At 41.3% G+C, this 15,799-nt stretch overlaps 1 protein-coding gene across 6 annotated transcripts in view; it reads right to left on the bottom strand.

Moving 5' to 3' along the window:
- The window catches only part of LOC124605423 (inter-alpha-trypsin inhibitor heavy chain H4-like), a 262,768-nt gene that overhangs the window by 81,292 nt on the left and 165,677 nt on the right, over positions 1 to 15,799 (bottom strand). For 4 of the 6 annotated variants that reach the window (XM_047137090.1, XM_047137082.1, XM_047137108.1 and 1 more), the window contains exons 2-6: positions 10,858 to 11,024; positions 10,632 to 10,742; positions 6,489 to 6,627; positions 4,343 to 4,454; positions 3,632 to 3,792 (exon numbers count right to left, since the gene is read on the bottom strand). The exons of 1 other annotated variant lie outside the window; for it this stretch is intronic. In XM_047137090.1, coding sequence (XP_046993046.1) covers positions 3,632 to 3,792; positions 4,343 to 4,454; positions 6,489 to 6,627; positions 10,632 to 10,742; positions 10,858 to 11,024 — 690 coding nt within the window. The remainder of the gene's footprint in view (positions 1 to 3,631; positions 3,793 to 4,342; positions 4,455 to 6,488; positions 6,628 to 10,631; positions 10,743 to 10,857; positions 11,025 to 15,799) is intronic. One more of the 6 variants, XM_047137099.1, reaches the window with a different exon arrangement.

Here is a 15,799-nt window from a genome sequence, read left to right as displayed (position 1 = left end):
TGGTATTTTGGTGTTTCAATATGTCGTTTGGTACAATGAGGTAAGAAAAAATGGCTCTGAGCACTATGGGACTTAACATCTATGGTCATCAGTCCCCTAGAACTTAGAACTACTTAAACCTAACTAACCTAAGGACATCACACAACACCCAGTCATCACGAGGCAGAGAAAATCCCTGACCCTCCGGGAATCGAACCCGGGAGCCTGGGCGCGGGAAGCGAGAACGCTACCGCACGACCACGAGCTGCGGACAATGAGGTAAGACTGCTGCTTGTTGCAAACTCTAGTCATGCAGTTCATTCATGATCTATTCACAGTTCTCTTGTTTCAAATGTATTTTCAAATAATGTCCATTAAAGTAACTTGGCAGTTTCCTAGGGAACTTCGCTGTTCCTTTATGTACTATTAGAATCCACGTTCATCTATGGTTGACGATATCCATTTATAACGTTTCAGTCTGTGACAACAAAGGGCTTACGATATCTTCACCTCTCACATAAAAGGCATAGGAAACATTTTGTACCTTTTATTGTGGATATCACGTAGTGATTACGTGATTTGTGAACTTGTGCATGGGTTGTACTGATGATCTATACTGTCCATGTGAGATAACCTTTTCTGTACTACTTTTTTTTTCAAACATTACAGTACTCAGTTTCTCAGAGTTTTCGTACACATGCTTATTGTAGCAGGCAAGTTTCCTTTGTCGACCAACATACCAACGTTGCTTTGTTCAATCATATCGATACGAGATGTCTTCGTGGGACCTAACCCCATTTTCCTTTGTGTGTATTTTCAAAGTAAAGTGCCTGCTGATTTTGCAGTGCACATGTCTGCAATCTTTCGTAAGTTTTTTCAGCAATCAGGGAAGGACGACACGATGCAGTTTCTAATATGCAGATTGCGGTAGCTGTTTGATAATTTGCAGTAATCACTGTATTGTATTACTGCTTGGAGATGAAGCGAAAGAAACATGTGATGAGGAAGCGTGAGACCGAATAATCACAGGCCCGTCATGAACACGTAAGAAATGGCATTGTAATGGACAATCTAAGGGCGAAGTGAAGATATGCATATTTTGCCTTGAGTGCTGCACCGTTGTTAGGTTGGAATGTCACATTAGTACTACAGTGTTGGCCTTCACTTTCGTGTTGAGACAATGGTTAGACACAGCACTAGGTTGTTCTCATCATCATCAGAATTTCATGGTGTTCCGAAATCCAATGCAGTTTCAGAAGTATACTCCAGAGCACATGCTGTATCATCAGTCCCGAGAGTCCAATCACTGACAAGGTATGTTGCAAAGACTGTGTGAGTACTTTCATTGGTGCTAAGACCAGCATTAGTTAGGTCGATAGACAAGCTTCACTTGTTTCGGATATCACTGATAATTTCGCTTACAGCCGGTGAGCTCATCAACAATGTCAGCATATGGGAAATTATAAAATACAATACCACGTTCTTTGCTCAGCACTTACACTTCAACACAACTGCACTCGTTAACATTTTGATCTTAGCTACACGTAGTTCGTATAATTTCCTCCTTTCCTTACCTGTAGGACTAATATGTGCTACTTGTCCACTCTATGGAGGGATTACTGTATTTCAATTCGGGAGGGCCTACTAAAAATCTACTTTTGTAACAGTAATGTTGTTGCATTTGTATCAAACCATAATCGAGAATTTGTATCGATATATGTAATTTGTAGCACAATTTGGTGCCTATTGTGACGAATCTTTCTTAATGCTGGATTTTTCTTTCCAGCGGCATACACACAATTTGTGAAAAATCTGAAGCTGAGTCTTCTCCCAGAATTTGATGTTTTGGAATGTGATAATAGCAGAAATTCATAGCATTCACGAATTATTTAGGATAGCGTCTGATATCTATGAGACTGAAGATTTACATTTATGTTTCTAGAAAAAGTTTATGTCTATTGTTCGCGTCCAGCACTAGCAAACAATCATGGAAACTCTAAAAATAAAAGAAAATAAATAATGGAAAATAGGGAAAAACTGAAAAAGCTGCCATAGAAACATTGGAAGAGCTTTAGAAAAATGAGGACTACGAAAGGGATAATTAGTAACAAGCATTTTTGTAAAAACGTTATTATGTGAATGGCATTAACATAAGCTGTGAAAGAGTTCACAGTCTGACATGGGCTAATAAAACTGAAACCCTGACGAAATCAGGAGTGAACTAAGAGTACAGATAAATAAATTCTGATACCTGAAGAAAGCAAAGTGGTAACAATAAAAATGAAGCTGATGCAACAACAATGGTCCCGTCTTTTAGGGGAGAATAACATGGTTCCCATTTTTTGCTCTTCTTCTATCATTATTCTGCAGAAACCATGTGGGAACGGAAAAGAAGTAGAATCAGCATATCAGCACAAGCATTTCACTACTACGATTTGCGGACGCAGTTGCCATGAAGAAATACGCGGAAGAAAGGGAAAAAGCAAAGACACGAACCAGCAGTCAACACAGAATAATTATCTGTTGGAGGAGAGTATTGAAATAAATAGAAGTTGCAAATACAACATGAAATAACAAAAAATGGTAGATATTAAGAAACACAAAAGACGATTAAATGCAAAAAACTTTGTTCAACGGAAGATACCATCTGATACTAACATTCAACTGGGATTAAACAGTTTTTAGATGTGAAGCTTCCTGGCAGATTAAAACTGTGTGCCGGACCGAGACTCGAACTCGGGACCTTTGCCTTTCGCGGGCAAGTGCTCTACCAACTTTTTTTGAAAATTTTTTTCGTTATTGATCGTTGTGTTTGGTCGTTTCGGACGTCACATGACATCCGTTCAAGTTCATTTTGGTGATCCTTCCACTCAGTTTTTTTATTACTGAGGCCAACTAGCTCTCTGACCGAACACGCTGAGTTACCGTGCCGGCAACTTTACAGAAGCTCTGTAAAGTTTGGAAGGTAGGAGAAGAGGTACTGGCAGAAGTAAAGCTGTGAGGACAGGGCGTGAGTCGTGATTGGGTAGCTCAGTTGGTAGAGCACTTTCCCGCGAAAGGCAAAAGTCCCGAGTTCGAGTCTCGGTCCGGCACACAGTTTTAATCTGCCAGGAAGTTTCATATAAGCGCACACTCCGCTCCAGAGTGAAAATCTCATTCTGGAGCTTTTAGATGTATCCGTAAAACTAGTTTCGTCGATGCGAATGAAATATGAACAAGACAGTTTATTTACATGGGGATTACGAAGAATATGAAGAGTGATGTGTTCGGGAGAATATTGTACATCAACTACGTAGGTAACATATAAAAAGAAAAGAAATGTTCAACATAGTACATAAGTGGAAAAGAAGTCTGCACAAAGCTTTTACAGGAAGGAATGACTATCAACCACTGTTAACTCCTAAAGCATTAGGGATTATTTCATTTAATGATGGAGATATCACGGGTTTTAGTTATTATGTGGAATGCAATCGTTATTAAAAGACTGACAAAGCGTCAGTCTGTCAAAATGTGAATGTCAGGTTACCACCCCACTTAGAGTTCATTTGTAGGTTAGTCCGTATAGAAGTACTTGATACCCAACTGGATCACTTAGAGCTAGTTGGGCCACTACACGTGATCTAGGGAAGAAGTGAGCAGAGGGGTGACTCACGAGTATCTGGTTGGGGCTGGCGGCGTGGTCGACGTCGTAGCGCACCAGCAGCTGTCCCTGCACGCCCTCCGCCCTCAGCGCCGCCTGCTCCTCCCTGCTGGGAGACCACCGCACCACGGCTGTCGTGGCCGAAGGCCTCTCCATGTGCGCCAGAGGGTTAGCTGCGTGCAGGCATTACTATTTACAGTGATTCACACGTGTGCCGGTATCTCAATAGGATTAAGAATTTAGTTTTTTCCAGTACAAATGTTTAATATTCCCGGATTCTTCATGAGATTTCGGAATTTCATCCGGAAATCGTAAACATCTGACCACAATGTTTCGGCTGCCAAACATGCAGCCATCTTCAGGTGAGTTTACCAATGTAAAACTCACCTGAACATGGATGGCTGCCTCGTTGTCAGCCGAAATTTCGTGGCGAGATGTCGACTCATCCAGCTGTAATTCCGAAACCTCACGAAATACTCATTACGCTGGCAAAATTTCAAGAGTCATTATTCATAACGCTGTTCAGTATCTATCGATGTAATTGATCAGTCTTTGTTTTGTAAATGATGATACTTCTGAAATACTACGTCATACAGTAAGATGATGGAATTCTCTACAACGTGAGATAAAGAATGGGCAGGTCCTGTATTTATGGATAAAACATCCATAATTGTGCTAAGTACGTCAATGGTGTGTTGAACCTGAGACCGGCGGTGTACTCACTAGAGTTCTCTTCGTCTGAGACGTCGTTGCTCTGCTGCAGACTGGGGACTTCAAGGAGGGTGATGTCACTCGTCTCGTTGATGTGCACCTCCACCGATAAATCGTTCACGATCTGTGGTGCAGAAAGAAAATTATGAGAGAAACTGAATAAAGGCAAACTTACGTTTACAGCATTTGTATGATTACAGGTACCTTTTCACAGCCTTTACTGGAAAACACTCTAGGAAAGTCTATATGTAGCGGGAATAAAATTCAAGGAAGGAAAGTTAGTCTACAACTTGTACAAATACCAGAGTCGAAGGGCGTAAAAGGGTGGCAAAAGCTGATAAGGGAGGTAACAGTGTTGTTACCTGTCCTTGATGTTCATCAGTCAGCACAACGAGAAATGAGTAAAGGAGAAGGCTTTAAAGTTTAGGGAGAACAACCAATAACTATCAGGTTTGCCGACAGCTTTATAATTTTCTCAGAAAGACACAGGAGGTAAGGCCATTAGAACCGAATGGATAGGTCCTTAATGGAAGGTTATAAGTATAGGAATACTTTCTCCACTAATTTCATTGATGAAAGGATCTCGGTGTGTCATATGAGTCGTGTCGTGCTATGGAACATTTCCACAGTTTACCACTCGTTATTTTCAGGTGAAGAGAAGAAGATGATTAGTAAGAAAGACGTCGGAGCGTTGTAAGATGAGTGTCAACAGAAACGAAACAAGGGTAATGGAATGTTGAGTGAATTACACGAGGAAATCAGACGTTATAAGCAGTAGATGAGATTTGTTATTGGACAGCATACTCAGTGAGGTTACAAAAGTTGCTGACTCGCAATAGCAAAAAAGACTTTCAGAAAAAGATAGATTTGTTAACATTGAATATAAATTTAAATACTACGAAGTCTTCGCTGAAAGAATTGTGAGTGTAGTCTTGCACTGAAGTGAAGTGTGGACGATAAACAGTTCCGTCAAGAATAAAACAGATGTTTTCGAAATGTGGCATTAAATGAGAATACTGAAGGTTGGATGGGTAATTTGGATAGTACTGAGCAGTTACTGAATCGGATTGGGGAAATAAGAAAGTTATGACACTGTTTCATTAAGAATGCATTTGGTGATAAGAAAGATCCCGAGACTCCAAGAAACATTCAGTTGGGTAACTGAAGGTAGTGTGGAGCGACCACACTGGCTAGGCGAAAATACGCAGGTTCACATCGATGTAGGCATAATAGTTCTGCAGAGATGATGATATCTGCACAGGACAGACTAGATGGAGAGCTGCATCAAACCAGTCTTAGGACCGAAGACTACAACAGCAGTGCTAAAGGTATAATCTTCTTAACAACTTTGGAGTGTTGGAGTTCAAGGCGTTTTTATATTCTTCAACTATCTACTAGCTTGACACAGCCTTCATTTTATTTTATCTGTCATTCTTCATCTCTTCATAACTATTATAACCAATGGTCTCTTTATTCTGTCGGCGATGGTCTCATTATTCTGTCTCTCTCCTGTAAATATTGCAGATCCTGTCTCAGTTGCCAAGTTGATAGTCCCTGTACAAGTTTAGTCACGTCATACTAATCTAACAGACTTGCTAGTTAAATTATCCTACAAACAACCCTACTCTCCTTTCTGTAGTCTATCTGTTCACTGTTTCCTGAGTCGTCTTTAGTTTCATGCAGAAAGGTAAGTCCTTCAGGGAAATTATTCGTTAGGGAATATCCTAATAGCGTTTGCTCTTGTTGCATCATCGGACTGTATAAGTCAAGCAGAAATTGTAGTGGAATGAACCTCTGCCTCACACCACTATGTGATGGAGGTATCCACCTCCTCCCTTTATATAATTTCATTTGTTTCCTTTTCTTTTTTTAGGTCTCCTTGTAGATTTCTTTCTCTTCACAGAACAACAACTGTTTTATTGACTTTAAGTATCTTTAAGTTACCACAATAAAGGAAAGCGTTCTCAGACACTAGACTGAACTAATGACTGGAAAAGAGCACCTAGTACAATATCAGAACTACAACTAGGAATGGAGAAGAGCAACAATCAATACTCATTATTCAAGTTTCTATGCTCCTTTTCGCAGCCGTTGTTAAAAAGTAACGCTGAGTATTCTCGGGCCTTAGTTCGTGTGTACCTACTCAGAGCAGACGTACCTGTCCGGGATTGAGGTTGATGCGCAGGTGGTAGGAACCAAGCTCCCTCTGCAGCAGCTCCTCGTACGTCAGGTTGAAGGTCACCTTCTTCTGGGCCTCCACGTTCACCGACACGGACACCACGTTCGAATCTCTTGCACTAAAATAAAAATGAGTCAAATTTTTATATGTTCTCGATTAAGAAAATAGCCTTGAAGCAAACTATTTGAAACCAAGTTTCTTATACTTTGAGTAAATCTATGAAAAAAAGAAAATTGTGTATTTGCTTTTGCTGGAGACCAAACAGCATAGGACCAAAACTAAGAAAAATATCAGTAACTGAGTAAAGGCAGATGGAAAGAACAAGTCGAGGAATCAGTGCAAATAACCGCAAGATATTTCCACATACTGAAAATCATCTTACTCAGAACAGGCCCGAGATTCTGAGATAACGAAGCACTGCATATCTCATATAATGTCTCAGATGGTGTGAGCTGAGTGTCCGTGTCAAGTTTGTGACCTTGTATCTGGTTATGGACAATTTTAGTCTAGATATAAATAAACAGTCAGTCTTGATAGCAACTAATATTTATTTACTCTGGTAACTGGTTTTCGTCAAACATAACCATCTTCTACGTCTACATAGATACTCCGAAAGCCACCGTACGGTGCGTGGCGGAGGGTATCCTGTATCATTATTAGTCATTTTTTTCCTGTTTCAAATTCAAATAGAGCGAGGGAAAAACGACTGCCTATATGCCTCCGCATGAGCCCTAATTCCCCGAATCTTATCTTCGTAGTCCTTACGTAGAATGTATGTTAGCGGCAGTAGAATCTTCCGCAGTAAGCTTCAAATGCCGGTACTCTAAGTTTTCTTAATAGTGTTTCTCGAAAAGAACGTTGCCTTCCCTCCAGGCATTCCCATTTAAGTTCCCAAAGCATCCCCATAACACTTTATGTTGTTCGATCCTGCCATTAACAAATCTAGCAGTCCGGCTCTGAAGAGTTTCGATGTCTTCCTTCAATCCGACCTGGTACGGATCCCAAACACTCGAGCAGTACTCAGCAATAGGTCACACTAGCGACCTATATGCGGGCCCCTTTACAGGTGAACCACTCTTTCCTAAAATTCTCCCAATAAACAGAGGTCGACTATTCTCCTTCCCTACCACAGTTCTCACAAGCTCGTTCACCTCATATCGCTTTGCAGCGTTACGCCCAGATATTTAAACGACTTGACGGTGTCAAGCACGACACTAGTAATACTGTATCCGAACATTACAGATTTAATCTTCCTACTCATTCGTATTAACTTCCACATTAAAGGTAGCTGCCATTCGTTACAGCAACAAGAAATTTTGTATAGGTCATCTTGTATCTTCCTATAGTCACTCAACTTCGACACTGTACACCATAGCATCATCAGAAAACAACTGCAGATTGCTGCCCATCCTGTCTGCACAATCATTTACGAGTATAGGGAACAACAGCGGCCCTATTACACTTCCCTGGGGCATTCCTGACGATACCCTTGTGTCTGATGAATATTCGCTGTCTAGGAGAACGTACTAGTTTCTATTACTTAAGAAGTCTTCGAGCCATTCACATACTATGAACTTATTCCATATGCTAGGACCTTCGTTAACAACCTGATATGGGCCACCATGTCAAATGTTTTCCGGAAATCTATAAATATGGACTCTGCCTACTGGTTTTCATCCGTTTCGGAGTATATCATGTGGGAAATTGGCAAGGTGAGTTTAGCACGCCGGCTGGGGTGGACGAGCGGTTCTAGGCGCTACAATCTGGAACCGCGCGACCGCTACGGTCGCAGGTTCGAATCCTGCCTCGGGCATGGATGTGTGTGATGTCCTTAGGTTAGTTAGGTTTAAGTAGTTCTAAGTTCTAGGGGACTGATGACCTCATCAGTTAAGTCCCATAGTGCTCAGAGCCAGCCAGTTTCGCACGACCACTAACTCCATGGTGACGGAGAGCTGTTGTACATACCAAAAGGCACCTGTTAACAATTTCTGCAAAGTAAGTAAAAATTAGTTGCGATCTACTCCGCCTGGCTTCGTTCTACTGCTTAAGGTCGCTGTCGTTCCAAAGCAGCCCCATAAATTGACGTCCAGTGGTGGTTGATGTAACAAAGACATTACCTGATCAACCTGTTGGGTCTGCCACGAAAGAGGATATACAAATCAGAATGCGCAAGAATAACTGTAACTGGAACAAACACTATAATTTCAGTGGTGTACTGCATCAAGCTCGCGAAGCTATGAGATTACATAGAGAAGACCACCTCAGAAACAGATACGATAATCCGCTGCTACCAATAAAGATGATGAAAATTATCGTTGAAGGTTCATGTTTTTATTCTAATCTGCTGCGGCCATGATCCACGAAATTTTCCCTTGCAACAATTTGCCTGTCGGCTGTCTGTCTCGCTTCCATGGATACGTATATATAAAATGATTTGATATTTAAACTTATTTTACATTCAGATGGTACATTTCAGGAGATGGGTTCCTTATTAAGTCTTTATCTACCAAGTCCCCTCTACAGCCCACATATATAAAATGATTTGATATTTAAACTTATTTTAAATGGTTCAAAAAATGGTTCAAATGACTCTGAGCGCTATGGGACTTAACATCTGCGGTCATCAGTCCCCTAGAACTAAGAACTAATTAAACCTAACTAACTTAAGGACATCACATCCATGCCCGAGGCAGGATGCGAACCTGCGACCGGAGCGGTCGCGCGCTTCCGGACTGAAGTGCCTAGGACCGCTCGACCACACCGGCCGGCAAACTTATTTTAAATCCAGATGGTACATTTCAGGAGATTGGTTGCTTATTAATTTATCTACCTAGTTCCCTCTACAACCGCTAGAACCCTGTAATAAGAAGATGAAGCACGCTGTCTGTATACTTTAAAGTCATGCACAGTCACTGAACTATATGAAAAAAAGCAAATTAGTTACAAACTACGGCCCGCACACACTTATTCAACATGTAAACGTCACTATAGATATTCGTGTTTAGGTTATGACATGTTCGATATGCCTGCCACCATTGACGATGGTGTGTCGCAGACGAATAGCGAAATTCTGCATGACCGTTGAGGTGACGAAACATCGATGATGTCGATGGCTTCCTTAATAGCTGTATGTAGCTCAGCAATGGATTGGGGTGATTGCTGTACACTTTGCCTTTAATATAGCCCCACAGAAAGGAATCGCATGTGTTCAGATTCGGAGAATACGGCGACCAATCGAGGAGCATGCCAGTGGTTTCTGGGTATCCCAGAGCTAGAATACGGTCCCCAAAGTGCTTCTCCAGGACATCAAACTGTCTCCTGCTTCGAACTCCGTCTTGTGGACCACATCTGTCGAAACCGGGGTTACCTTGGATAATGGGGATGAAGTCATCTTTCTAAACCTTCACGTGTCGTTCGGTAGTCACCGTGCCATGAAGGAATATCGCACCGATTGTTCGTGACTTGACAGTGCACACCACATAGTCTCCCGTTGAGGGGGAAGAGACCTCTCGATCGCGAAATGCGGATTCTCAGTCCCCAAATCGCGCCAATTTTGCTTATTGACGAACCCATCCAAATGAAAGTGGGCTTTGTGGCTAAACCAAACAATAATAATTCCCATCATGCCCCGCAGCCAAATGTGCAGTTTGTACCTCTTAACGCAAATCATTCACAAGTTATGACGATTTTATTTGATATAATGGTCACCCTACGTATGTTATTATCTTCGTAATGTATTACGCTAAGCTAACATCAATTATGTCTTGACATTAAGCGATATGCGTAATTTTGAGTATCCGATTTTATATCTCCAAATTGGTGATGTCTCAACAATTGGTATTCGTGGTGTGTTTTGGGAAAATGACCACAGACGTTTTGCTAAACAAATCAACACTTAAATGTTCCATGTAGATCATCATCGTTGCTAACATCCCTTTACTGTTCTATTTTACAGTTTCCGGCTTGAGATTTTACTTTTATACTGACGACTTTCCGGAGGCCTCAAGGCATGAGCTAAGGTTGACGCAGGAGAAACTCTGCTACCTGTGGGCAAGCTTTCAGCTGTGCACACACGCGAGCCCACGCATTACGACTGAGCGCTGTGAGAGCAGCCGCCGCTACCTGAGCTGCACGTGCGCGGCGCCCAGCCCGGCCTGCACGGCCTGCTGGTACTCCTCTCGCGCCTCCTCCTTCCCCTTCACGTACGCCTCGTACGCCTTGCCGTCCATCTCTCTGCAACAACACAACACGTCACCTTACAGTGCACACCCTATAACTGGCGTTATTCGTGACACCGTACAGCGAGAAGTTTCGCTGATAGCAGGCTGCTAGCCGGTCTGCAACTCACATGACGAATCCCGATATGAAGGCTGTCTCCGGCAGGACGGCGTCGAAGCTGATTTCTCTGGACACGTTGGCGGTGTTGGCCACCCTGCTGGTCACCACAGTCCTGGCGTACCGGTTCCGCACGTGGCTCACCACGTGGAGGCTGTACACGTCCGGAGGTGGATACTCCTGAAACAAGGCTCAACTTCAGTATTGTAGCAAGCTTTCTCATTGCTTCTCCGTTTCCATTTGCTTCCTTCGTTTTGTTTGTCCAACTTTTCTCCTTCATTTCTACCACTTTCACCCTCAATTAAACCACATTCACTCAGTTTTAATAGAAATGAAAAATATTTTGTGCGAAACGCAACTCTAGTGGACCTGTAATCTTATTGGCTGCGTCACTTGATTGATTAATGGACTAATTGATTCTTTGTTGGCAGTTGGCCACTTGATCATATTGCCATCTCAGATGTCAACAGGAGACTTTTCTAGCATTTAGAACTTACACTAAAGAACTAAGAAATGTTCAATTGATGTTAATTACAGGAAGAGGTTCGAGCTATAGATGAGGTCACGGTTCAAACAGTCGCCATCAAGGGGTTCACAGAGTACATAATTAATGAGTTGGTAAATTTGATAGTACAATTTCTCCCACAAAAGTATTTTTCCTGCTATTCCAAACCGATCGATGTGTTGCCAGGTATTATGACTTTTTATTGGTGGGGGTCAGCAAGTATCATACGCTCCCAATCCCACTGGGAGCAAGTATTTACCAGCAATTGGTTGATTTCGGTACATAGTGAAGATTGGTACGTGGATCTGCTGCCATGTTAGTTGTTCCATATGCTGAACTTCATTACCTTAAGGTTATGTGCATTGGAAACTCATGACATGAATTCGCTTGCATCCCAGAAGACGCGTGCAATTTTGGCAGTTTCTGTAACAACACGTGCTCGCGTCGAGTTCTGCAACAAGCCGACCGCCAGCTCAGAGATGTTTCTGTAGTTGGCAAAGCGCTCAAGCGTCCGAGCCCTCTTCGTCATCGCTTCCAGCCACATAGCTCATTAACTGATTATTTATTACCTTCCAATCAGTTCACTTTCTTGATACATCTAGTAATATTCCCTAAGGACTGAAACGAGCTGTAATTATTCTCTTGTGTGTTTTATGTGTACTTTGCCAGTGACTAGTTTCTTTGTGTCAACAGTACTCCCTAATTGAGGATTCACAACCGTTTCCATATTGTGAAGGCTACCTCACCATTCACATTGTGATTGAAGTCAAAATAAGGATTCTGAATTCAATTGCAGCACCTCTGTCATTCCTCTGTAACGCTTCCAAATGTCCCTAAGAAACTCAAGCAGTCACTACTGAAGTGTTTACTGTCGGCTGCGAACTCTGATTCCGAAAGGTCGAGGTGACACGTAGTGTTTGCAGGTCAACTATTATTTACATCTTCAACTTTTGTGGTCCTGTCCTCCTCAGTTGCGCGTAATACTACGGTATGTTGATGATTTTCACTTATGGACCGTCTGACAGCAACTGAATAAAACACAATTTTAGTGCCATACGCGTTTCGCCTTTATTTTCTGCAAGGCATCATCAGTGGCAGGTTGCGTAGACAGTTTCTTACATATTACGCTCCTGTTGCATTTTTGGTCTTGTTCTTCTTCCTATGAGCGCCAATTTGCTGTTTTTTTCCGCATGTTTTGCATTGCATTAAAACAAGCGTTCAGTGCATAGTGCTGTGGAATGCGGAAAAAAACAGCAAATTGGCGCTCATAGGAAGAAGAACAAGACCAAAAATGCAACAGGAGCGTAATATGTAAGAAACTGTCTACGCAACTTGCCACTGATGATGCCTTGCAGAAAATAAAGGCGAAACGCGTATGGCACTAAAATTGTGTTTTATTCAGTTGCTGTCAGACGGTCCATAAGTGAAAATCATCAACAACTATTATTTGTCTGTAAATTGCAGGAAGGAGCGACGGAGCTGCAGGAACGGTTGTGATCCTCGATAGGATTCAACTATCCATTTTAATTAAAGTTGTCCTGTGTAATAACCGAACCCATCTTTTAGTTCATTAAACTCCTCACCAACGGTGAGGAATCAAAGCAATAAATTTCTCCAAGGCGTCACAGGCCTGGAACATATACGAACTGAGTCTGTTTCTCACTCCATTCACAGTCTTGCGCCTCCTTATGTTTACATGCGTCGTTGCTTGTTGGGTTTCCTCCTCGCTTAAGCAATGTGGCAAATACGTCGTTAGTCGCTCTAGTATAATTCTTTGAAGTGAGAGTGTCGCTGTGTAACGTTTAAATTTTGGTTTTTATTGGAGCTGTTAACGGATCTATTGAATTCTGCTTTACATGGAAAAAGAGATTTCGTGTGCTCGTGAAATCAATTTTTCAGCTTCGTACTTATTTTGTGCAAATTGCCTGACCGTCAGACCATAGCGAAATGTTCGTAAAGTATTGATGGTGTTAGGACAGCAACCAGCCACAAATTTACTTTCAGTTCCTTTGTTCAAAGGGTACCGTTACCGGTTTCGGATCATTGTGATTCATCCTCAGACGGTTTACATGTTTTATTTATGACATGTGGTGTGTTTTTTACAGATTAATTGTCCTAAAATATAAATAATACATAATTATAAACACGCCACACACAGATGGTTGCGTTACAGATTTTCGTTGCATGTGACTTAGTGAAACGTCGGTTTCGAGTGTTTGTTTTCATAAAATTCGTCCAGCATATGTAAATGCATTCCCACTGCATTCTTATTGTTGCACACGTAAATTGTTCTCACTGAACACTTAAGAGTTGTCACTGACCCGACTCCTACCACGCACCACATGTTTTGATACATACAAAGAGCTTACAAACATATGTGTATCACAGATGCCATGATATATCGTAACATTTGACGTTGATGTCCTATGTTTGGAAAGGATCATATATTCGTTTAGACAAATGTAATGCCTTTTACACTGGTACAGAGACATTGAATTTTTGAGTTGATATTGCTAAATTAATTCACCTTGTGTGAATGCTCTGAAAAGCTAATGATTTGCATATCACAGCACCCTCTTCCTGTCGGTTAAATTTCGCGTCTGTAGCACGTCATGTTCGTGGTGTAGCAATTTTAATGGTCAGTGGTGTATATTATTGATCAGGAAAAAAATCGTACCGCCACAGCTGATACCTGCAGTAGTAAGGTCTTTTCGCTATCCTAAAAACTTGCTACGCATATATTTTCAAATAAATTGCATGTGCAAGCCATCAGTCTGCGACATGCAATTCTGTGTAACTGGTACGGAAGGAAACTTTTTATCCTTGGTGTGCAAAATAAAACAAGTACCGAGAAAATAGGAATATAATTCTATGTTACGTAGACGTCTATTATATTTCATAAACGGTTCACGGTAGAGTAACTACTTTTGACAAGTGAACAGGGGTAAGAAGTTTGCATTACGTGTAATTCTCCTACTTTTTTTAACTAATAACATACTGAACTATATTTTTAATGGAATAATGTACTTCTTACTGGCATTCGAAAGCCTTTGCATAGTTTCGTGAAGTTGCATAATATCCATAATGTTAACAATGACACTTCATGCAATAACCTTCAGATGTCCTTAACATGAAGGCTGAGCACGCCAGAATTGTGCAGTCTCAAATATATGGTGACGTAAACGATGCATAGAAAACAATGGCATCACTTTTCAGTTGTTCCCTTTTATTGTCGAGAAACATGTCGTCGTTATTATCAAAACTGCATTATATTACAGTGCTACTGTTTAGCGGAGGTCTTGAGCGAGGTGTGCATTAACTGATCTAAGAATCAGCAGTTCATTGCAGTTCATTGGGTACATCAGTAACTCAGGCGAATATAATCCTTTTCACCACTTTATTGATACTTTCTTTTATTATAACTTGCATTTAGTTAAATTCGTATTACTTGCGGAAGCTTAGATAAATTTGACCAAACCATCGTGGGGTAACATTATTTTTGCAGTGAGTTGAGTTGCTGGGTATGATAGCACACAATGCACATGTCGACCCTATGGCGATATCGAGAAAATATTCAGAAGGAAGCCGTACATCGCCCAACTGTCTCTAGTGCTCAATCTTGTCACAGTGATTTTAATGCAAGCAACAATAGGGTAGGTCAGATGCAAATGCTATCTTGACAGTGCCATGAGACGAATTAATATGATACTCTAGAAGGCGCTCATGACTGCTGATAAGACACACATTTTGGTGGGGTCGGTCACATACTGGTGATAACGTATAGAAGGACTAGACCTTTTCTAGGATGAAGTAATGTAGGAAGTATCCCTATTTGACTAAGGTTCATTGACACTGGGGATAGTTCAGTTAATGGGAATGAAGATCATAAAGTGCAGTAAGTTTATTTCATTAAAATGTTGTGGAAATTAATGGCAACAAGACAAACTGCTAGTAGATCTTGACAGTGACATCATTTGTACCTCAGCGTATCATTTACGAAGGGAGGATATATTAACATTTCCTTTAGAGGGGTACAGCTCACTGATTTCTATGCAAGGAGATCGTTGCAGAAGGGAAGTGTGACTGAAGTCTTATTCAAGAGAAATGAGATATCAAAACATTGTAAAGACTAAATATTTGAAAGCTGTGCAGGAGAGTTTCAACTTGCAGGGAAGAAAATCGTCAGCTTTGGAGATCTCCAGTTTAGACTACAGATTCAGAATTGACGCTGTTCTAGGCTCAATTCTTTAAAAAAGTTAAAAGGCTGGTTTTATATGGTGATTTTAAGGTAAACTTTCAGACTGAATCCCCAGAGGAAAGAATGTCAATGGATTTACATGCATCTTACAACCTGGTACAAAGGATATAGTTTCAGGTAGAGTTCAGGGAAACATTATCATGGTCATAGATGATATCTTCGTAGACTGGCACAGTGGAGAAGAACTAGTAA

This window comes from Schistocerca americana, chromosome 1, assembly GCF_021461395.2.
Source record: "Schistocerca americana isolate TAMUIC-IGC-003095 chromosome 1, iqSchAmer2.1, whole genome shotgun sequence".
Lineage (NCBI taxonomy): Eukaryota > Metazoa > Arthropoda > Insecta > Orthoptera > Acrididae > Schistocerca > Schistocerca americana.
This window is presented reverse-complemented; position numbering and strand designations above follow the sequence as displayed.